Source organism: Leucopleurus acutus (assembly GCF_964270905.1).
Source record: "Leucopleurus acutus genome assembly, chromosome: 1".
NCBI classification, from domain to species: Eukaryota; Metazoa; Chordata; class Mammalia; order Artiodactyla; family Delphinidae; genus Leucopleurus; species Leucopleurus acutus.
In genome coordinates this window covers 8,970,644-8,994,377 of record NC_139142.1, presented here as the reverse complement: position 1 = coordinate 8,994,377, position 23,734 = coordinate 8,970,644, and the positions used below count along the sequence as shown (strand labels likewise).

At 52.2% G+C, this 23,734-nt stretch overlaps 1 protein-coding gene across 3 annotated transcripts in view; it reads right to left on the bottom strand.

Annotated features, from left to right (window-relative positions):
* Nucleotides 1–1,174: 1,174 nt before the first annotated feature.
* Nucleotides 1,175–23,734, bottom strand: part of SYNE3 (spectrin repeat containing nuclear envelope family member 3) — a 95,977-nt gene continuing 73,417 nt past the window's right edge. For 2 of the 3 annotated variants that reach the window (XM_082838955.1, XM_082838957.1), the window contains 10 exons: nucleotides 23,200–23,382; nucleotides 22,114–22,257; nucleotides 21,103–21,237; nucleotides 17,656–17,817; nucleotides 17,354–17,526; nucleotides 16,778–16,907; nucleotides 15,097–15,258; nucleotides 13,502–13,651; nucleotides 12,477–12,515; nucleotides 1,175–2,711 (listed from right to left, as the gene is read on the bottom strand). In XM_082838955.1, coding sequence (XP_082695081.1) covers nucleotides 2,511–2,711; nucleotides 12,477–12,515; nucleotides 13,502–13,651; nucleotides 15,097–15,258; nucleotides 16,778–16,907; nucleotides 17,354–17,526; nucleotides 17,656–17,817; nucleotides 21,103–21,237; nucleotides 22,114–22,257; nucleotides 23,200–23,382 — 1,479 coding nt within the window. In that variant the 3' untranslated portion in view covers nucleotides 1,175–2,510. The remainder of the gene's footprint in view (nucleotides 2,712–12,476; nucleotides 12,516–13,501; nucleotides 13,652–15,096; nucleotides 15,259–16,777; nucleotides 16,908–17,353; nucleotides 17,527–17,655; nucleotides 17,818–21,102; nucleotides 21,238–22,113; nucleotides 22,258–23,199; nucleotides 23,383–23,734) is intronic. The other variant, XM_082838956.1, reaches the window with a different exon arrangement.

The following is a 23,734-nucleotide window of genomic DNA, read 5'->3' as shown; positions in this document are numbered from 1 at the left end:
AAGAGATGACACTTGAAAAGCACCAGTAAATGATGGTTATATCATATCGGCCCCGCATTTATATGAAAGTAATGAAAATATCAATTCTCTTTCTTAAAAAAAGTTATGCAGACAAGCTCTATGGCATCACTGTCAAAGTTTAAAATATATATGCAGACACTCCCACCCAGCAGCCCACACATTACACTTCTCCCCCGAGCCCACACGCAGGACACAACGGTGTTCACATCCTTCGAGCTTTTTCTTTCTGAAGTTACGGATGGGGGTGGGGGGATGGGCGACCGCGAGCAGGGCGCCGCCTGGGGGTAGCGGTGACCAGGCTCAGCTCTGGCCTTGGCCACCTCTTGCTGTGTGGCTGTGGGTAAGTTGCTTCCCCTCTCTGGGCCGCTGCCTGCTCGCTGTGAAGTGGGAGAGTGGGAGAGGAGATGTTCAAAGGCCCTGGCCACAGCGCTGACCTTCTTGGGCTGGACCAATGCAACCCAGTGGGCATCTGGGCTCAGCTGCCTGGGCCTGAGGTCTTGGTTCACACAGCCCCTGATTTTCCAGTAAAGCGATCGCCTGTGGAGAACGGCTTTGTGGCTTGGTTTCTAAATATCTGGAGAAAAGTGTGCTTTCTGAGTCAGTGCTGAGAGCCCTTCTCGGTGACGCTGTTTTCCCGCCCTGTGGGTGTCCAGCTTTTCTAGTCACAGGGACGCCGGGGTCCCTGCGCTGAGAGCTGTGCTGAGGCTGGACTTGCGCTGGAAAGGACGGGTCCGTGTGCTCCAGAGAGCAGGGGGCAGCGGCACGTGCTGGGGGTCTGGACCCTCTTGGGTCTTCGGTTTCCCCTCTGTTTAAAGGTCTTTCTTGGTCTATAACACTGTGATTTCAAAGGCCTGAGAAATCCCTTCTTGGTCTCCTATGCATAGCTGAACAGACAAAATCAATTTGTAAAGAGTGGGAACTAAGCATTTTTTAAAAAGGAAAATTTTGTGTTGATTTAGGGAAAATATGATCCAGTTATGAAGCACTTAGGAACCATTCCAGAATTCCTCGGGGAGGAAGGGATGTATTTCCAGCCTCAGGCCCCAGGTGGTTCATGGGCCCGACTGCCAAGCCCCTGCAGAGGGGGCCTGGTGGGGCGCCTGGCCCCTGGGTCCCTTGTGGGCACATGTGTGGGACACAGGACCCACCTCTCTCCAGAGTCCCTTCTGGGAGGAGGAGGGAGAGCCCTTCAGACAGGCTGAGCTCCACGGCGGACCTCCACTCTCGACCTTGGACCCTTGATCTCTGGTCCCTGGCGTGGCAGATGCTCCCCTCTGTCCCTTCAGCCTGAGGCATAGATGATGAAAAACCCAGCTTAAGAGCAACGGAGGTAACACATCTTCCCTGGCACTGTCAGGTGGGTGCTACACACAGAGTGTGCTCATCATTCTGCGTGGAAAGCTTAACAATAAGCTTCCTCTCCTTCATTTTCTCCGTGAACAGAGCAGAGAACACGTGGCATGATCTAACCATTCCCTGAAGACGCACTGTCCTGACCATGAACCTTCATCACTAGTCTGGGCTGTTCGGGCTCCTTGAGGTCCCCATTCTGCTGTGCTTTCTTTTTCTTTCTTTTTTTTTTTTTTTGCGGTACACAGGCCTCTCACTGTTGTGGCCTCTCCCGTTGCGGAGCACAGGCTCCGGACGCGCAGGCTCAGCGGCCATGGCTCACGGGCCCAGCCGCTCCGCGGCATGTGGGATCTTCCCGGACCGGGACACGAACCCGTGTCCCCTGCATCAGCAGGCAGACTCCCAACCACCGCGCCACCAGGGAAGCCCTCCGCTGTGCTTTCTTAGTTCTGGGTCTGCTCTTCGGAGTTCTTCTTTTCCTCCCTTAATTTCACTCTATCACTTGTCACTTTTCCTTGCTGCCATTGAGCCTGCCTGGGATCGGCACCCTTTCTGCTTCTAATCCACAGCATCTAATCTGCGGTCATTCTAAAACATAGACAAGCATTGTTCTCACTGTACCTAGAGTTAAGAGTCCCTGGGCTCTGAATGAGGGCCAGGGTTGTGCTTCTATGCTGACAGCTCAGAGTCCTCTTCATGAACATCTGGGTGTAGGGCTTAGCTTCTGGATAGGAGGTGGTCATAAAAGCGACCTGTTATTGTTCCTGCTTTCCAGGGCTGACTGCAGACCAAGGCCAAAATGCCACAAGATCCCACTGGACAAAAACACTGCTGGGAATTTTCCCAAAGACAAATAGAGGTCATATATGAAATCATACATACTGAGCATTTACCTAGAGAGCATATAAAAATGCTATGCATTATTCCCTAGTCCCACATAGAACACGTTTAGTATAAATAGACGAAGACCACACTGTATAAAAAGTACTTTTGCTCTGGGAACATCGATACAGTATTTACATGGATGCAGCCCGGCAGGCTCTGGCCTGCCCCTGTTTCCAGTTTCCCCAGCATCTTCTGGAGGAGGCTGGGGCACATGGAAGTTTGGAGAAGAAAGTCCCCGGAGCGCCGCCAGGGGGCTAGGTGGGCGGGGGGCCGTCGTAGCGGAGCGTGAGCGTGAAGGAGCGGGCAAAGTTGTTGGCCAGCGTGCAGCTGCGGTCCGCCTCCCTGACGGGAAGCAGGAAGAGCAGCAGCAGGCAGAGCAGCAGCAGCAGCTGCAGGGGGAGCGCCACGCAGCACACCTTCCGGCAGAGGGAGCCGAGCCCTCGCCACCGCTGGGTCTGCAGAACCAAAGCAGGAGATGTGAGTGGGCTCCGGATGAGCGTGGGCTCGGGAGGAGAGGGCTGGGATGACCCAGGAGCAGCAGTGGCTCCGGGCGGACTCTCCAACCGCATGGGCCTCAGTTTTCCCATCTGTGAAGTGGGACTAATGTCAGTTCTGCCGGAAACAAAGATCTCTAGTTTTCTCAAACCACTCAGAAAGGAAGAGGATAAAAAAGTTACAGGCTTTGTCCATGATTACATAAATCTTTGCCAGGTTATAAGAGTCCTGGGTGTGAATCTTAAGAAGGTCACTCAATCTCGCTAAACTTCAGATTTCCATCTCTAAATAGGGGGAATGATGGCACCTACCTGACAGAGTTGTTGTGAGGATTCAATGAGACAGAGCCTGGCACAGAGTAGGTCCTCAAAGCTGCTGCCATTATTATTATGCATCATTTCTACGATCACCATCTTTGGTGCATGTGTTTGGCCCATGCGGTGAAGCTACCACCTGTGGGATTATGACTAAAGACCTCTAAGTCAGAATCCCACACAGGCAGAACCATAGAGCAGCACTGCAGGGCCCCAGTTGGCCGGTTCCCCTCTGTCCCCGCCACGTGCCCCAGTGTGGAGCCCCCCTCTTCCCAGGAAACAGGGGTGCTGGTGGAAAGGGGGCTGCCCCCTCACCCATTACAAGACACATGACAAGACACATTCATGGGGAATGTAAACCATTTGAAGATGACCTACTTCTGGGTCAGCGTTTCATAAGTAGCAGATCAGCTCCCTTGCTGCAATCTACTGAACATCAGCCCTTGACACAGGGTTTGAAAAAATAACAATAAAAGAAAACAAAAACTATCACCATCTAAATCATGGTCACCACCGTCACCACCATAATCTCAATTTCTTCATCTCCTCCTCTTCCTCTTTCTTCTTCATTTCCTCCCTCTCCTTGTTCATCATCAACACCTTCAATGTCACCTGAATGCCAATCTCACAAGTCCAAACGTCTAATGGGTTTCTTTGCTGCGACGTCCATGAAAGCAGCCAAAGGACATTTCCTAAATTCTAGAGGGACTGGCTGGGTTGCAACTTCACGGGAGTGCAGAGCCAAGAGCTGGCCACCCCGTAAAGTGGAGGCCCCACACTCAAGATACAGCACGGTGCAGGGCAGGGGCCCAGTTCTCAGGAGCTTGGCCGACTGGGCTCCAGTGAAGACTCTGTCACACACTAGCTATGTCAATACCTTCTCTAAGCCTCAGTTTCCTTCTCTGCAAAATGGGGATAAAACACCTACCCCCATTCTCCAGGTTGCGGTGAGGACTCAAAGCAAAGTACATTTATACACCAATTAAAAAGTATAAATGCTCTTGGGACTTCCCTGGTGTTCCAGTGGGTAAGACTCCACGCTCCCAAGGCAGGGGGCCTGGGTTTGATCCCTGGTCCGGGAACAGATCCTGCATGCGTGCCGCAACTAAGAAGTCCACATGCCACATCTAAGAGTCCACATGCCACAACTAAGAAGCCTGCATGCCGCGACGAAGATCCCGCGTGCCGCAACTAAGAGCTGGTACAGCCAAAATAAATAAATAAATACATAAATTTTTAAAAAAGTATATACGCTCTTATTACTAGTACTATTATTATAGAATATACCTACTGGCTCCCTGAAGAACCAAAGGTTCACTTTCCAGGGTACCAAGTCACGTGATGATAATGATAGTGATAATGATGCTGGGGAGGATGGACATGATGATAGTGATGCTGATGGTGGCAGGGATGATGCTGAGAGGAACTATGCAGGTGTTTCTGCGAGGTTCTGACCTGAGCACTTCTCTCTCTCTACCTCTCATACCTGAGTCATCTCACCCACTCTCCTGCCCCCACTATCTCCTCCAGGTTGATAACACTTGACCCTATGCCTCCAACTTCAGGTGTTCTCACTCACCAAAGGCCCTAGACACTGATTTTGTAAAAACAGACTTCTTATAACCCACATAATGGAGAAGCATTGCTGGCTGCATTTATCTCAGCAGTGACTTCAGGAGTGTGTGTGTGTGTGCGTGTGTGTGTGTGTGTGTGTGAGATAAGTCATTTAAATAGCTGAACGATGTCCACAGAGGAGACAGGATCTTCCCACAGCTGCCAGGCTGGGTCAGACCTGGCTGCCACGTGCTCTTACCCACCTACTCGACTCGTGTAGCAATGCCTCAGTCTCTGGGGGCTCTAACTTTTGACACTTCATGTTGACTTTGCCCGATTCCAAATCTCTGACCCACCCAGGAGAGGGAAAGAGGGCGAGGCAACATGTCGGCCCCCCCGCTAGCCTGGGTTCACACCACAACTGAAAACCTGTAATTAGTGGTCTCCCAAGTGGAGATCTGTGTCTAAGGGTCCTGTTTGTTTCTCCTTTCTCAGAGCTAACACTTTGCTTATTTAAGTGAGGAGCTGTGCCTTGGCCACGGTCCGCTGGAGAAAACAACTCTGAAGGTCCAAAGCATGTTTGCATTTACAAGTGTTGACAAGGGGTGATCTTTTTCAAGGAGTCCTGCTGCCTGCCCCATGTCTATTCACACAGAGCTCACATCTTCGTTTTGAGGGACCTGAATTCTAAAATGCCCTTTAAAATAGAAGACACACTTTAATATGATTCTCAAATGCTTACAAAACAAATGTGTGCACACACACACACACACACACAAATAGGCATGAACTACTGTCTAAGAAGCCAACAAAGAAATTTGACAATCTCAGCTCTTCCCAGATCTGGGAGCTTCTCTGTGCCTCAGTTTCCCCATAGAAAGTACTACGTGTGTCCTGCCCTGTTAGAGCTATCCAAAGAGAGAAGGGGCTTCCTCGGGAAGTGATAAGCTCCCCATTCCTTAGGGTGTGGAAGCAGAGCGTTGATAGCACATGGTGGTGGGGAGGAAACAGGTGATGTTGTGGAGGGTGATGAAATGCCTGAGTCCTCCAATATCTCCCACAAACCTGAGACTCTGCAGTTTTGAGGAGTTCAGGCAAGATGAGTTTATCACAGTAAATGTGATTTAATCTTCTGCCATTGAAGAAAAAGGATGTGGGGGAAAGAAAAGGCCTGGAGTGCTGGGTTCTAACCCTGGCCCTGTCACTTCCCAGCTGTGTGACCTAGGACAGGTCACTCAGCCTCTTTGAGCCTCAGTGCCTCCATCTGTCAAGGCAAAGGGAGACTGACACCTGCCTGCCAGAGTCATAAGGATAAACAGGGCAATGCAGCTTACGCTCAACATGCAAATGATGAGCCAACATGCCAATGGTCCTTGGCAAATACTCATTCCTTTACTCCTCCAACTGCCCAGGGCAGATGGGCAGCTTCTGCTAGACCCCTAAGCTTCCCCCTGCACCCGGGGTGCCAAGAATCGGACACTATCAACCTCCTCAGCCCCATCAGAAAGGAAGACACTGCTCTCCCTAAACGCCATCTCTTGGCCCCTTAAAGGCCCTCAGATCCTCCTGCCACAGGGCCTTTGCACAGGTTATCCCTTCTGCTGGAAGACCCATTTCCCCCCTTTCTCCAATGCACCTGGTTAGCTCCTACTGATCATTCTAATCTCAACTTGTGAGTCGCTTCCTCAGGGGAACCTTCCCTGCCTCTAAACCAAAAAAAGGCCCATTCCACATTCTCACGGCACCAATGCCTTTCCTTTGGGTTACCACTTAAAGTCTGTGTTCCCCTTGGCTCCTTGGAGGCAGGGTCTACAGTAGTTTGGTTTATCGCTGTATCCTCAGCAATGTGCAGTAAATACCTACTGAATGAACGAAACAATGAATAAGAGGCTCTTTCCCTTCCTGTGCATCTGGCCATCTGCTCCTCCCTCGGTGCCTGTGGTATGACCACGCAGACACTCACTGACCTGTCAGTGAACTGTCCACGCTGTCCTGATGGCTCCCCCAGGGCATCTGGGCTCCACACGTGAATGAACAACACTGAGCACACCCCAGCCCCGCGCTCAGCTCGTCTCCTCACTCACGGGCTTCCTGAGCTCCTGCCCAGATCTGGGAGGTACCCTGTACCCATTTCTCAGAGGAAGAAACTGAGCCCGCAGGAAATAACCAGCCCAAGGTCACAGGGACAGGCTCAAATTGCCAGCATGGCTCCACAGCCAGGCTCTTCCCACCATCCCATGCAGCATTTCTCATAAGCAGCAGCAGCAACAATGACAAAAGTCCCCCTGGGCCTCTGTTGAAGCTGGTCCCACCCTGACCCGGGGCCCTGGGTATGTAAGTCCCACGGCAACACCACTCGGGCTTGCAGGGTCTTTCCCAGGAGCTAGCTCGGTCTCATTCTCCAGCACAAAGACGCTTCCAGGCCAGCGCCAAGAGCTCAAGGTGATGGGCAGGGGCCAGCTTTTCTCTGGCTATTCAAGATGGACCGGCACCGATGCCCCTCACTAGACTCTCACTTGGCAATGAGTTCAGTCCCTGAAGGTCCCTCTGACAGACGCCAAGCCACATGCTGGCTGGCTTGCTCCCACTGGCGTTCCTCGAGAACCCCCAGCAGGGGGCTGCGTCTCCTTGACTGGTACAGGGAGTCTCAGGACATCACAGATCTTGGGCTGGGTCCTGCCCACAGCACCTTGAATATCTTCGTCACCAAGTTCTTGGTGCCCAAACTCACTCCCCAGGCATGCTCAGAGGCGGCGGAGAGCTCCCACCCAGGCACAGAAGGGCAGAGGCTGGGGTGGGGCGGGGTTAATGTTATCTCCTACTGGGCCAGCCCTGCATGCGATGGTCAGGCAACAGAACTGTGTTTTTCCAGCCCCCTGGCTTGGTTTGGGGGAGGATGAAGATGAGACGGTCTGAGCTGGCTTTTTGGAGGTGGTTTGGTGATTGATGGGAAGAACCTCTGGATGAAATGATCGGACTGAGGAGTGACCTTATTATTACTCAAGAGAGGACAGAGCGCCATTCAGCAGCAGATGTATGGACACAAGGCCCCCTTCCCTTTCCTTCCTTCCCTCATCTTTCCTCATCTGAGATCCATCCATGACCAGGCTCTTTTGAGTCTAGGACAGAACCCAGGTCAGTGAGGGTCTAGGGTGACCCAGAGGCAGCCAGCTTGGAAGACTGGGTAGTGAGGATGCTTTGCTGATATGGGGAACGGGGTTTGGCTGGACACAGGGAATACGGCGAGGTCAGCTTTAGACACGCTGAGTCGAGGAGTCTCCCGGGTAAACATCCCACAACTAGCTTGGGCCCTGGCACTGAAGCTAGAAGGAGACCCAGACCAGAGGTGGACCAGAGAGAGAGAGAGGCCTAGAGTTGGGGAGCAAAGCCACGGCAGGAAGGAACTGCTGCGGACAGAGTGAGTCGTGAGAGGGAAAGAAGCCCCAGAGAATCCGGTGGATGTGACCATGTAAGAAAGAGGCGCTGTATTTCTAGGGTCTCTGAGCAGTTAGTTCTTATTAATTATAAAAGAAATGAGAGCAGTTTCACAGGCGAGAAATTTGGCAGTCATCACCTTCATCACGTGATCAGAATCAGCATCACCAATATGGGGGTGCATCCATATCACATGTCCCCAATAAGACGCACTGAGAACACAGCATCACTTCTGGGATATGTTTTCCAGAAATGCAGAGCAGGGAAACACTGGGGAAACCCAAAGTGAGGGACATTCTACAGAATATCTGGCCTGTACTCAAGAAGGTCAAGGTCAAGAAAAACTGAGGACTGGTCCCAGCTTAGAGGAGACTAAAGAGGTGTGATGACTGAATGTAACGTGTGATCCTAGGTTGGATCCTGGACTGCGGAAAAGGCTATAAAAGACTGTAAATGGTACATGCCTACAACGGATAGTTATTCTGTGTAAAAGGAAATGAAATATCAGCCACAAAAAGGCATGGAGGAAACTCAAGTGCATGTTGCTAAGTGAAAGAAGTAAGAAAATCAGTGGTTGCTGGGGCTCTGGGGGAGGGGAGAGGGATAAAGAGGAAGAGCTGGGAGAAGGTTAAGGCAGTGACACCATTCTGCGTGACACTGCAACGTCATCAGACATTTGTCAAAGCCCATAGAATGTGCAACACAAAAAGTGAACCCTAACGTTAACTATGAACTCTGGTTAATAGTGATGATTTTTTAAAACCATAGCTATTGAATGAATAATAAAGTGAACTAACAAATGAAAAGAAAAAAAAAGCATAGATATTGTGAGAGAAAGTTATTGCCTAACGTGGAAAACTCACTAAGAGATTTAGTGAGTTCTGAGATTTGGTCGTACAATGTTTCTTCTGCTCTACCACGCTGAATGTAAGGTGCAGCACTATTTTACACATGGCTAAGAAAGAAAGAGACCCAACAACCAACATGGAGCGTCTGATTGGAGATCCCACCTAATGCCGGGGCCACACGGGGCTATGCGTTCAGGGTCAGGGGGAACCGAGGGTTCATCGCGCCCCACCGAAAGGGGAAGCAAGGAAATCCCAGGTCTTATCTTGGCACTGGGTGTGGGCAGGAAATAAAGTCTACCCTGAGAATTTGAACCTCAGTCCAGAGCTCCCAGAGGTGGGTCATCTAAATTGACACAATCAGTGTGGTCTAATGGAAAACAAAACTCAACCTCCAAGGAGAGATTTTAATTTAAAGAAATCTCAGGTGGAAAGTGTCCCGGGTGGCAGAAAAAAGTAAGCCCCAGTCTTTGCTGGAAAAACTAGATTGTAATAGGACACCCCCATTCCCGAGAGGTGAAAATGTGAATAATTATGAGTCTAAAACCTGTGAATAAAATGCCACTCTCGAGTCTCTCCCCATCTGGACCCGTCACCCAGAGGCCACAGCACGGGACGCCCGGGAGGAATCTGCTCTCCATGCCTGCACACGGGCATGTGGCCCCGCCCAGTGCACGCCAGCAAAGGCAAGCATTGGCAAATCTGCTCCTCAACTAACAGGCTGTCTCAGGTAGGACCACTTCCCTGTACCAGCGCAGGAATTCAGTCGACTCACAGCCCAACAGCAGCTCGAAAAGCAATGACATTTCATGTGTCTGATTGCTTCAAGCAGACGTATCCGGTGGCACTGAGCTGGCCAGTGTGTAGGCAGCTGCAAATTTAATAAATCTTAATTATTCTGTTTATATAAACAAGCAGGCTGAAGCCACTGATGTAGTTGGAGCTTTCAGTGGCTTGGTGTGTGGAGAGAAAAAAAGTGTGGAGAGCCAACTGCTCATAAATAATCAGCTTTGGGGCAGGGTTTTCTTTTTTTTCCCCCCTTCCCTTTGGACTAAAACTAATATATGGAATGTTTTTAAGTTGGCGAGATTACAACCTCGGGAAACAGCACCTATTTTCTACCTGTCAGACCTGCGTGTGTATGTGCGGAGCCCCACACACGCATGTGCGCACCCCTCCCAGCCAAGCAACACCAGAGCCGCACCAGCGGGAGGAGCCCCCCCACTGCTCCCCCCAGAAGCGGCACTATCCCTCTGCCATCAGGAAGGGAAGCAGAGGCAGTGACTGCAGACCCCTCCTCGGTCCTCATTTACACGGCAATTAAGAATCTGCTGGTTTACGTAAGAACTATTACTTCAGCGGACCCGCATTTTATTCCTTGGAAAACCCTGGTTAAGTGACTCGCCAACGGTCACACACACTGATGGTGGATCCTGGACTCAGATCCAGAGCGTACAGCAGCGGTTCTCAAAGTCTGGTCCCCGGGCCAGCAGCAACAGCGTCATCTGGGGGCTCGATGGACATGCAGATCCTAGGCACTCCCCCCCAAGACCTAATGCATCAGAAACTCTGGATGTGGGACCCAGAAATCTGTGCTGAAACAAGCTCGTATAAAGGAACCCCAGATGGCCTCTGCAGATCGGCTTCCGAGTTGCTTGCTTCTTCACAGGGGGCTGAGACCCACGAGCTCAAAAGCCAGCCAGCACTGAACTGAAACTTTCACACAACCATTTGTTTCTAAATGAAGCCTGAATAAGAAGTTTTTTTTAGCCATTTAGAGTCTGCCTGCTTTGCATATCCCACGAAACTGTGCCCAACGTGGGACAGTCATAGATAAGATCAACCCTGTAGCTGTAAAGACCTCAAGCCCCTGCTGTCCTTGGGCGGTCCCTGGCCAGAGACTCGACATTGTGCGGGCAACACCGGCTGTGGGTGTGAGCCTCTCTCCCAAACCCCTCCTCCCAGCACTCTCCGAGCAGGCCTTTGCTCTGGTGAGCTATCCCCAGTACCTGAAACAGTGCTTGGTACAAAGTCAGTGCTCAGTACATATCTGTGAAATGAACGAATGAGGAGCCGGTCAATGAACCTAGGGTGGTGAACATTCCACATGAACCGGTTTCAGGCTGCCAGGGACCTGAGTCTGCGCTGCAGGGCTGGTGTCAGCCAGCCAAGCGCCCCCCCTACTCAAAAACACCACCTGACCCAGACATGACTGCCCCTGGACTCTGGCCTGGGAGCTACATAGATGGGGCTCCCAACCAGAGTGGCTTGAAGAGCAGGAGTTGGAGACAGCCTGGACACCGGGCCCTGAGCCCCCCTGTGCCACCAGGAGTCACGGGCTGGGCTGTGTGCGCCACCCTGCCTTCCTGCCCTCTGTTCTTCTAAATCAGGGGGGAAAACCAGGGCTTCCGGTCTCCTCTAAAGAACGAACAACAGTTCACATGATCTTCAAAATTCGTTCATGAAGTAAATAAAGTCGGCACTGATGGTTCCATTTTACAGATGGGGAAAGTAAGCCCCAAGAGTCAAAGCAACTTGCCCGAGGCCGCAAAGCTGGTGGACGCCAGGCCCAGAGCACAGCATTGGTCTTGTGACTGCCCCAGCCAGTCCCGGGGACACCTGCCGTCCCACAGATGGAGACATGAACACCAGCTGGAGACCAAGAAGTCGGGTGGACAGAGCCCCTGGGAACACAGACTGCAGGGCCCAAGAGATCTCGTGGCCCCGGGGCTCTCTGGAGCAGAGCGTGCTGCAGACTCACGTCATGAGCCAACGCTTGTCAGGACAACAAGCGTGCTCTCAGAAAAGGTGGCGCTGGGGACACCAATTTCCACGGGACTTTTCCAGAAGGGGGGAGAGCCTCCAGCCCCCAGGGATGCTTTCTCCAAGGCACAGAGTGGATGGTTACGTGTGGGCTTAGGAGGCAGAGGCCAGAGGCCACTCAGGAGCCGTGCGCCTTGACTGGACATGTCACTCCGATCCTGCCTTCCCTTGTTTGCCTCATGCTTAACATGGCGGTAGCGATGCCTGCTGGGTGTCTAGGGGACAGTTGAGTGAAACGCCCTCACCGCGATTTGGCACAGAACCTGGCACACACTGGATGGGCAACACGTAGCATGTAGAGTAATAATTCTTATTCCTCATTATTACCATGATTACTGCTGTTACTGTCGTTGCTTTGGCCTGCAAGCCCCGTGGGAGGGGCTCTGAGTGCTTCACCCCTTCCTTTTTTGTCCCCCCCGGATGCCCATCTACTACTCAGGTGGCCGCGAGGTCCAGTGACCCGGAGTGGTCCAGGTTTCCTGGGACCGTCCCAGTTTACGACTGCTGTCACAGCAGTGTCCTTGCTTACTCCTCCCGTGTCCTGTCACAGCTGAGAACGCTCTGTGCACCCCTGAGAGCAAGGACCCCCCGGGGGCCCAGCACAGTGCAGCCCAGAGCCGATCCCCCAGAAACGTCCCTCAGACCTCATGGAACCTTCCAGAAAGCCCAGGGATCCTGCCCCAGCGTCACAGGCCCAGCAACCCTCCAAACGCCCTGCCCTCTAGCTGTGTGGAGCAGATGGCAGACACCATACCTTTTGGAATCCAGTCGGCTCCCCTGGAGAATTCTGCGTCTGTTATTTTAGGTAAGGAGAGGAAAAGGGGAAAAAAAAAAAAACGAAGTTAAGTGAGTGAAACTTAAATCCCAGCAGAGCCTGTAATGGAATATTCATTTTGTCAGGGGAGTGTTTCTTTAAAACTTGTGGTCATCTGGACAGGCTGAACCAGCAGGTGATTCAATTTAATGAGCTTTTTAAGGCGCATGGGGCCCAGGTGGGGATCCTGTGGGGGAAGCCCTGGCTGGGCCAAGGCCACGGGCATGCTGACCTGGCTGGGGCTGGGGTGACACCTAGTGGCCGACATGGCTGTCTCAGGGCCAGAAAAGCTGCAGCCCCAAAGCTTGGAGTCTGGGGTCTGAGGGCCTAAAGGGCTCCAGGAGGCCTTTGGATTAACGTCCGTGCCTCAGTTTCCCTGTCAGTTCTCAGGGACTAATAACGGTGCCGTAATGAGGACACAGCATTTAATAAAGGCTGTTATGAGTTTAGCTATTGTTATTGTTTTGTGTGAGACCTGGGGGCGCCTAGGGGGAAGGTGCTTCCTCACTGTCACAAAGCAGGTTAGTGGAGGAGGGGGCCTAGATCGCAGGTCCCACTCCAGCGTTCCCTCTGTCATGCCTCCAACACCAGGGTGCGTGTAGTGCTGGCTTTGCCCCTTCCTAGCCATGTGGACTTGGGTGAGTTTTTTAACTCTCAGAGTCTCAGCCCCACTCTGGAGGCTGGAGCTGCAATTACTCCGGCAGAGGGCTGCTGTAAGCACTGAAAGGGACGACGCACGTCACGGTTTCAGGCTGGTAAGTAGCAAAGCTGTCGTTATTGGAGCTCCAGCCTCCATGGGTGACAGGAGGGCCAAACGACAAATTGCAAGTCACGCGCCTAGGACCCATGAGTCTCCTCTCTCTGCGTGGTCCCCTCAGCCTGGTCTGTGGAGGCATGGGGCAGAGCGGATGCGGGCCCAGCTGTGTCTCCCCGGGGCCTGGGACCTGTGCATCCTCAGCACGTACACGCAGGTGGCTGGAGTCCTTTAGTTTGGACTTGTAGAGCATCCACCGGTAGCGCAGATCCTCCAGCTTATCCGAGGACCCCCTCGTTGGCCTGAGACGAAGGAGGTTTTCAAAGAGATGCTGACCTTCTGGTACCCGAGCCTCCAGCTCCTAGAGGGAGAAAGACAGGGTCACGTGTGCCTTCCAAATGGCCGAGGAGGTCCCACCTGGTTGGTCCGGAGGAGCCATTCAGATTTCACTTAAGAGGCAGCCCCCAGAATGAGGCCCTGCGTGATAAACTCGGGAGGTTGAACTCTACACTGAAATGTTTTCACTGGGGGAAGACAAGGTCATATTTAGGATTCTGAACGGTCACTCTGGCTACGGAATGAGCCATTACTGAGATGCGGACCCAACAGGAAGGAGGGAGGCCAGCTTGGAGGCTATTGTCATAGTCAAGGTCAAAAATGATAAATGCCTAGATTAAGACAGTGGTAGTGAGGAAACAAACGACAAAAACCCAGGGGGTGGAATCAAGCAGGGCTTGGCGACTAATTCGATGTGGGAGGAGAAAGATTTGTGGTAGATGGATTAATCCTCCAGCCCCCTGCCACATCCACGCCTCTTGCAACATGACTTTGCAACATTTCCCATCAAGAGGTGGAGTCTATTTTCTCTCCCCTTGAATCTGAGCCGGCCTCGTGACTTTCTTTGTCCAACAGAATGCAGGGGAAACGATGTTGTGCCAGTTTCTAGCCTAGGCCTGAAAAGGCCCTGCGTGCCCCCACTCACTCTCTCAGACCCTGCCTCTGTTCTGGGAAGCCCAGGCTGCCCCGCAGGAGGATAAGAGATGAGTGGTGCACCTTACGCTCATCCTGAATAGCCCACCGAGCTCCAGAGGACAGCCACCCTGCTGGTCTACAAATACGGGCACCCAGCCAAGATCAGAAGCGATGCCCGCTGACCTCAGTCAGTCTGAACTGCCAAACTTCAGAATCATGAATTAAATAAACAGTTGTTCTCTTAAGCTACAAACTGTTGGAATGGCTTGTTCCACAGCAAGAGTTAACTGATAAAAGAATTGTGATTAGTGGTGATATTTTCCAAGTTGGGGACTACAGCAGTAAGCTGAATGAATAGATGAACGAATGGATGGTTCTTCTAAAATATTTGAAGCAAAAAAGTTTTCTTCTTCTTCTTTTTTTTTTTTTTTACAAATTTATCTATGTATTTTTGGCTGCGTTGGGTCTTCATTGCTGCACGCGGGTTTCTCATTGCGGTGGCTTCTCTTGTTGCGGATCACGGGCTCTAGGTGCGTGGGCTTCAATAGTTGTGGCTTGTGGGCTCTAGAGCGCAGGCTCAGTAGTTGTGGCACACGGGCTTAGTTGCTCCGCGGCCCGGGATCGAACCCTTGTCCCCTGCATTGGCAGGAGGATTCTTAACCACTGTGCCACCAGGGAAGCCCTGAGGCAAAAAAGTTTTAAAAACTATTATTTATACACAAGCCAGAACAGCTCAAGGGCTATGTATGTGCTCCTGTTTTTAGAACTCCCTGGCGACAAGCACATCTCTGGGGGCAAATCCTTCGGAAACAGGGCCTTTCCTTGGGAACAAACCTGCAGTTTTGTTTCTCTGGTCCTCAGGTCCTTGGCGGTGGCAGTTCTCATGGCGATGATTCTAACCAACTTGGAATTATCCACCTGCAACCAGTGCTCAAAGCTCCTCAGGAGCTGGGAGAAATCTTCACAGCTGTCTTCCTCCTCCTGAAGCACATTTGTCTGCGGGAAGGCACAGCACAACCAACACATCAGCGTTTTTGAAAACAGTCCACTAGCCACATGTCCTGGGGATTCCATCTGAGCAGAGGGGTGGGGCCAAGGATGCCCAAACTGTGATAAGAGACACCTAGGGGTCGGGGGCGGGGGGGGGGGGTGAGGAATGCATCTCCACTCAATGTGGCCATGTTTAGGGGCCAAGGACATTCCTCACCGTCACCTCCCTGGTCTCCTGGAGACAGCCAGCATCATCCCTTCCCAGGATGTCTATAACAGTGGTCACCTTCTGCCACTTTTGTCCCCCTCCAGGCTATGCGGCCAGAGTGATCTATCTAAAATGCAAGGCCACTCAGCTGAGCCTCACTTATACACTTCAGTGGCCTCTCACACTCCTTGATGTGGCCTGAGAGCCTCAGATTCCGGCTCTGCCTGGCTCTGCAGACCTGCCCCATCCTCTGAGCTCTCGGCCCCTGGCGCCGGTGCCCTCTCCCTCGGTCTTTGCACACATGGCCTCCTCCGCGTGGGATGCACCCCCTCCGCTCCTCTCCTTGACTCCCACTCGGCCGTGAGGATCCCCTGACATTTCCTTTCTCCCAGGAGGGCTTCACTACCCCAGGTCACATCACTCTGCAACAGGCTGCCATAGCGCCTGGCCCCTCTGCCTCCGAGAAACGCATGTTCCGTAAACCCTTATTCTATTGCCTTGCGGTTCCCATTTCCTTGCTCCTCAAAATGTGCTCCGAGGCCCAGGAGCCTAAGCATCTCCTGGGAGCTTGTAGAAATGCAGAGTGACGGGCCCCAGCCCAGACCTGCTGAATCAGAATCTGCCTTTTAACACGATCTGGCGGCACATGACAATCTGAAAAGCTCTGTGCTGGATTCTACGTTCTCTGAGGGTTGGAAGTGTCTCTGTTTTATTGACAGCTGCGTCCCAGCTCCAAGCACAGTCCTCAGAACATAGTAACAGTCAGAAGTGCTCTCTGGATGGGGAAATGAAAGAATGAATGGGAAAACGACTGAATGGACGTGTTGTCTTTGAAGAAGAAGGAATGGATTTCTTTCCAATGTGGTTTCCTTTTTTAAAGCCACTCAAGGGAAGGGATGGATGAAACTATGTAGATAGGTTAGTTCTTTTGACAAAATACAGTTTAGGGCACAAAAAATACCCATCTTGTGTGCTTTCCGTTTGCATCTGGGGTCAGCAGGAAGCTTCCAACCCTGACACTCCTCCCTGCAAAGGCAGTAGCCAGGGTTTCTGAGGGTGAGGGCCTGTCTGCCCGAGGGATGCCTGGGACCTTCCCTAGTGGGGACCCCTGGGTCTGGGGTCTCAGAGTTCCTCTGTCCAGTGGCACAGGGAGCTCTTGTGCCACTACCGGACAGGCTCACCTGAGATGGGACATGGTCCAGTCCTGAGCGGAGCATGTGGCCCCAGGCAGGGAAGGGACTTTGCTGGAGACAGCTTCCCACCATCAACTGACTCGGGATCTGGTCCCTCCCCGGAAGCCCCACTAGACGGACTCACCTGATGGTGGTGTCGGAAAATAAGATCCATGGGGGTGATGAGAAACCCAGTCTTTGGGATGTTGTTGGTGAAAATCAGTTTCTTCCCCGAATCCACTTCCATCCTCTGCAGCTGCCGGTTTCTGATGAGGCTGAGAAGACAAACCAGCCCAGTCAACGTGGTGATGGGATGGGGACTCCCCGGGTCACGGGAGAAGGAACAGAATCAGGGCACCAGGCTGTGGGAGCCGACTTCTGGTCTTCCCAAGCCCACGCCTGTCCTTCGGGTTTGTCAGAACCTCCCCAGGCCACCTGCATCTCCAGTTTCCTGCTAGAGACTCACGTTACTGTCATCAAGGTGCATATACCCATCGATGCAGGTGAGGCCCAAGCCAGGAGGGGCTGGAGGCTAATTCCCAAGCTGAGGCGTTTCCTCGCTCTTAGTGCCTCTACTTAGAATTGCCTGGAGATGCCTGGAGGCAGCTGGGCCACGCCTGGCACCCAGACCCCAGCCATCTGTTCTAGGAGCGCGGCTGAGCTCTCCCTGGCTGGGAAGGGGGCTGTCCGAGACCAGGCGCAGAGCCGGGAGCCCTCTCACCTCAGCAGGCTTCCCCTCAGCAGCCTCAGGGCCCCCCAAGACTCCACCAACTCCTGAAGCTCCTTCTGGACCACGGCAGCCCCCTCCGGAGAAGACTTCTCCATCACCAGCCGGCCGCGTGCTTCAATCAGGGGCAGCTGGGCCTCCTTCGCGGGGAATTCGTCCAGCAGCTTCTGAAGGACACACACACGCACACATACACACAGAGTAAGGTAATGGGGAGGGGGGAGGGTCTCTGCTCCCCAAACCTGCTTTTTTGGGATGCACGGGACAGAATCTCTCTGTGGGGAGAGCCCTCTTACCTCGACATCGACCTCTTGGGACTGGGCATCCCATGGGCCCGTGTCCACGCGGTGGGCCTCCAGCTTCTGCGTGAGCATGGAGATCCACTGTCGCAGCTCCAAAACCTCGTGGCTGAAGGTGCAATGTTCCCGCACACTCTGCCGGCACGTGTCCACAAGGTCCTGCAGCACAGCCCCGGGGGACCCAGGCTGAGACCTCACCCTGCAGGACCCTCAGCCCTGCCGGAGCCCCAGGGGAGGATGGCCCCCAGGGCTCCCCAAGCAGCCAAGAACATGAGGGGTTGGTCTTCTCTTCTGCACAGCGCAAGGAATTTACCCCAGAAAGACCAACTCTGGTTTAAAGTGCTTATAAGCCTGTCCTACTTTTATGGAAAGTACAAGGTCTGGGTGAAGGTGAGGGCAATGGGAGCTCACGTCCGTCACGGGTTTGGGCGTAAACTGGTACAACCACTTGGGAAGACCGTAGGTCTGTATCTACTGAAACCCAACACAGGCACCCCTATGACCCAACCGTTTCATTCCTGCGTGTGACCCATCAGATGTGAACATATCTTCACCAAAAGGCACGTGTGTGCTGTTACTTGTGAGAGCCCCAGACTGGAAACTCCCCAAGTGCCTGTCAATGGTAGATGGATAAATGCATTGAGGTACATTCACAGGATGGAATATGTCACCTCCGCCGCAGCCAGAGTGAACAATCTACACAACAATCTAGTGTAACGTTATGGATGGATTTACAGCCATCGTGTGGAGACCTAGAAGCCAGAAACGAAATGAAATACGCTGTCTTCATTTGAAGTAACGTATAAAATCAGGCAAACCCAATCAATGCCATGCCAGGTCGAAGGTCAGGGTTACTTGCAGGTGTCAGGCAGCGACTGGAGGGGGCACGAGGACAGGTATTGTTTTGTGCTGTGATCTGGGTGCTGGTAACGCAGATTTTTTTGTTTTTACAAATGCACTGAGCTGCATAATTAGATGTTCACTTTTCTGTATATGATTATACTTTGATAAAAAGTCTTTCAAATGGTCTTGCTTTGTTTCCCCTCCCGCGAGTCTGGGACCTTGTTCATCTCTGTCTCCACAAAAGGTGGGTGCTGTATCCAGCAGAGTAACCATTCTCTGTCCTCCTGGTCACCCAGCCTGAGACCCTCGAAGCCCCTCCCTCTCAGCCCACCACAGGCCAGTCAGACCCCAGGGTCTGTGGTCCCCTCTCTTGCTGTGATTCTCAGTTTAGGTCTTTGTGATTCTTTGCTGGGCCACTGTAGGGCCTGCCTTCCTGCATTCCAGACACTAGCTGACACCACTGGCTGCCACTAGAAGCTGGGGACTTCCCTGCACTGTCACTACCACCGTCTCCTCCTGTCCCCTGTGCACCAACATCAGACGCAATGCCTTACGCAATGGGGTATGTGCCCCCCCAGGGGGACAGGAAGATCTCCTGGGCTACGGGGGAAGGACTTATTAGAACTTACTAGACTTAGAAAGCACCGAGCACCAAAATAATAAGAGAAGGGCAATACTTCTTTGAAGAAGCATTTAAACAATAAAGAAGTATGAGAGAAATGGAATATCACCATTTTGCAAGGCTTGCGATGCTCAGCTAATACTTCTTCTTATTATTATAACAATCCATTAGCTCATCGTTTGGATGTAGGCGTGAAGGGTGATGTCTGCTGCTTCTGTGGGCTCTGCGGGCCCCTGAAGGGCAAGCACAGTGATTCCTACCTATTTCTCTACTTTCCCGGCCCCACCCTTGAGACCACACGCTTTTAATTTATTAAAGGGAATTAAATGCATTCATCCAGACCTTATGCCTCGATTAAGACCAACAATGCAGAGCTACCCCACACCTCGCAAGGTCTTCTCATGTCCTACTGATGTCCACAGAGATGAAAAAGCTGTTTCTCGTGACCCGAGCTTAGAGTCTTACTCCAGCACTCTCATCACTAGAGGCATTTGTAGCTGTTGCGTAGAGCGCGTGCGGTCTGACCGCCTCCGATGTCTTTGGTAGAGCCTTCTTGGAGCACCTATTTCATCAAAAGGCATTATTTTATTTTATTTTATTTTTCTAAAAGGTTATTTTATGACATAGGCTTTTGTTTCTCTTTTAATGTATTGATTTATTTTTGGCTGCGTTGGGTCTTCGTTGTTGTGTGCGGGCTTTCTCTAGTTGCAGCGAGCGGGGGCTATTCTTTGTTGCGGTGTGCGGGCTTCTCACTGCGGTGGCTTCTCTTATCGTGGAGCACAGGCTCTAGGCGCATGGGCTTCAGTGGTTGCAGCACGTGGGCTCAGTAGTTGTGGCTCGCGGGCTCTAGAGCGCAGGCTCAGTAGTTGTGGTGCAGGGGCTTAGTTGCTCCGCGGCATGTGGGATCTTCCCAGACCAGGGCTCAAATCCGTGTCCCCTGCATTGGCAGGTGGATTCTTAACCACTGTGCCACCAGTGGTTTATTTAAAAATAAATTTTATCTATTTTATAAATTGAAGTATAGTTGATATACAACGTTTCAGGTGTACAGCAAAGTGATTCAGTTATATGTACATATATATGTATATATATATTCTTTTCAGATTCTTTTCCATTATAGGTTATTATAAGGCATTATTTTATTATAATTACTCTCCTTTTATTTCTCTTTTTCATAATAGAAAAAGCGTTATATTAAATTTTAAAATTGTGCAGGTAACTCTGTGATTCAGGGTTGCAAAGAAGATGTCAGGAATATTTGTCATTAACATAGGGCATGCAGGGTCCGGAAGGGTGGAGAACCCTGCCTTAGACTAGCGTTCTTGAGCTGTGGCTGCCTGACAGCTGGCTTTGCACGCCGGGGGCACTTGTTACAAACGCAGACCCAGGACGCCATTAAAATCAGTGTCAGGGTGGGGCTGGAACCTGCATTTCAACTTGTCCTCAGGCCAGTTTTGAAGGAGCCATCCCACTACCCACACCTACTGGCCGTCCCACCACCAAAGGGGCATCGATACTGCGTGGACCCCAGCAAGATCCAGGTGGCCACTAGAGGGCACTGCATACGGGGCTTACGGCCACCAGGACCCACCTTTCAACCTGGCGTTACCGCCGCAAACGTGACGGGGACTGCTGCGTGTGTGCAGCCTGGTCCGTGCTTTGCCCTCCTGGCACATGTGGAATGGTATGCTTAACTTGTTGCTGACTCCGTTGTCCATCTACCCACCAGAACTTAAACCCAGGAGAGCAGGGGCCTTGGCTGTCCTGCTCGTGCTGCCTCAATCCTTAGAGCCCAGAACACTGCCTGGCATACAGGAGGTGCTCAGTAATTGAGGTGCTCCTGAATGAATGAGGAAGGGAAGAAAGGAAGGGAGAAAGAAAAAGAAGGGTTGGAAGGAACGAAGGAAGAAAAGAGGGAGAAAGTCCCCAGGAGTGTCAGATGTCTCTGTCACAGCACAGACCCTCCGCTGGCCCCTTACCTCCAGAGACCTGTGCAGGGTCTGGTGGTCAGAGGAGAGCTGGTCCATTCTGTGCTGGTGGTGGGAGTTCCCCTGGACGAGAGCCCTCATGGCCTCCATCTGCACCCCCAGGTCCAGCCCCTCCTCCTGTAGCCCCTGCAGGAGAGGAAGGAATGAGTGGAGCGCGCTTTCCGCTTCTCCTTGTGGAAGCTGATCAGGGCGGGGGCTCCGAGTGGGAGAGACTGGGAGGGTCCCGGGACCGTGGGACTCCCCCTCTCCATCCGCTGCACCATATGGCTGTCTGATGGGCCCATTCTCAGGACTGGTGAGAATTTTACAAATGAGATGAAAACATTCTGAGACACCATGAAAATAAACTGCTAAAGACCAGAAGGCATCTCCGGGGGACAAACTCACGTCTGGACTCATACTTGATGACCACCTCTTAATATGAAAAATCACATCTCAGCTTTAGTTTTAAAGCCCCAAATGCATCATTTTTAATACCTTCCAAAGAACACTCCCAGTTATGTATGAGCTGTGCCTGGGTTTTAAAAAGATAATTGTTGTTTCACGTGCATTTTAAAAACTGGCAAGCTCCTCATGTAGCCAACAATTATTCATGATCAGCCTACATACAGCCCAGTGTGTTTTCAAACATTTATTCTTAATCCCCAAATCATTTATTTAACTGAAGGCCTCTGGACTCATTAGGAACACTTAGTGAAGCAACTTTAAAAGTAAATATTCACGTTAGACTTTGGAACCATGGAGTAAGCAAAAGGACAGCCTATCATTTTGTTAGGCTCAAGAATCAGCCATTTGGAGGTGCTAAAGGCCTTGCTGAGGCCAGGAACCATCAGGTGTATCAGCAGAGATTCATCTGAGATGAAAGGTCAGTTCTCAAGGGAGGGTCTAAATATCTGACTCGGGCTGGCCGCTGCTTTGCTGGTTACTGTTACTGCAGGGGGCTGCTTCTAGGCACAGCTGAGTATCTGAGTAGAGGTGACTCAGGCCCGACAGACCTCTTACCTGCAACCTCGAAAGCTGGGCCTGTTTCCCAGGAAGGTCCCGCTGAAGCCCATTCTCAGCACGGACCCTGATTTGGAGGTCTGAGAGCCTTCTCTGCAGGGGATCAAAAGCAGCTCCGAAATCTTTGTGTTGAGCGAGTGAGCTCTGCGGAGACAGAACAGGCAGCACACAAATCAGCTTTCTTCTCAGGCTCCCTGTGGTATAACCTGACACTCACAGACTAGCTGCTCTATCTCCAGTCTTCTCCTGGATGGCTCGTACTCACTCAGGCGCCACCCCCTCCAGAAAGCCTTCCTGGAGCCCTTGAGGGTGTTTGACTCCCCTCCTTGAGGACCGTAGTGTCCTCACCTAACACTTGTTCTGCCTCTAGAACAGGGGCTGGCAAACTACATCTCCTACCACACACCCCAAGTCCCAGCAGGGGCCTGTGTTTGTAAATAAAGTTTTATTGGAACACAGCCACACCCATTCGTTTACAGCTGCTTTCATGCTACAGCGGCAGAGTTGAGAAGCTGCAACAGAGACCACTTGCCCTGCGAACCCTCAAATGTTTGCTAAATGTTTGCTCCGTGGATTAGATCAGACCAGGGATGTAATGCTCTTAGCAGGTGCCAGGCCCCTGGTCAGTGCCCCAGAGACCACCTCTTTCATCATCATCATTATTAGATGCTCAGCAAACATTTGTTACCTAAAAGAAACTGGCCACAACATCCCATGTTATGTCTTTGATTTCGTGTGGTCGTTTAAAAGTGTCCCTAATAATACTAGCTCCCAGCTCTCCAGTGGTTTAAAGTTTACAAGTGTTTTTCTCTGCGTCTTCTTATCTGACAGTCCCCAGCTCTTTGCAGAAAACAGTTCGACTTGATCAGTGAAGAAGGGAATTTGGGGGCAGAGGTGGGAGGCCGACAGGTGGGAAGGATCGCGCCATAATCCTACCCAGATGATAGATGAGGGGCCTGAGGTCGTGGGGGACAAAGCGATATGTCCAGGGCCACATGGTGGCCAGTGGCAGAGCTGGGGTCAGGACGCAGGGCTGCCCTTCCTGGAGGCCCGGGTCGACGGCTGAGGGCCGCCAGTGGGGCTCACCTGCAGTTTGCTCTTTCTCTGCAGAAGCCGGTTGTGCAGTAAGTCTCTGTCCCTCACGGAAGTTGCCACCTGCTCCAGCAGGGCCGTGGCTCTCTCCTGGCCAAAGATGCCGCCCAGCAGGTCTTTCTTCAGCTGCAGCATCGTCAGCTCCTCCTTCAGGCGGGAGCTTTCCGCCAGGGCCGCCTAGGGGAGACAGGGCCTCCGTGAGCCGCAGGGCAGGATGAGGCTGGAGATGGGGCCAGGAGCGCACCTGTTCTGGCTGTGCCTGCCCAGGAGGCTGGGCCTTGGTGCTGGTTTCCAAGGAAGCAGCAAACGTAAGGAGAAACGGGCTGGCAGGAGGGCGGTAGGAGGCCCTGAATGTCAGGGTCAATCTGATTCCTCTCTCACCTCCACATCCATCTTATTACCAAAGCCTGAGCAAGAATTCTACCTCCTACGTGTTCCGGAAATCCGTCCCCTCTCCATCCCCCACCACTGACTGTGCTCACCTGAACCCCAGAAGCTCCTGACCGCCTGCTGTCTCCCAGCTGCCCCC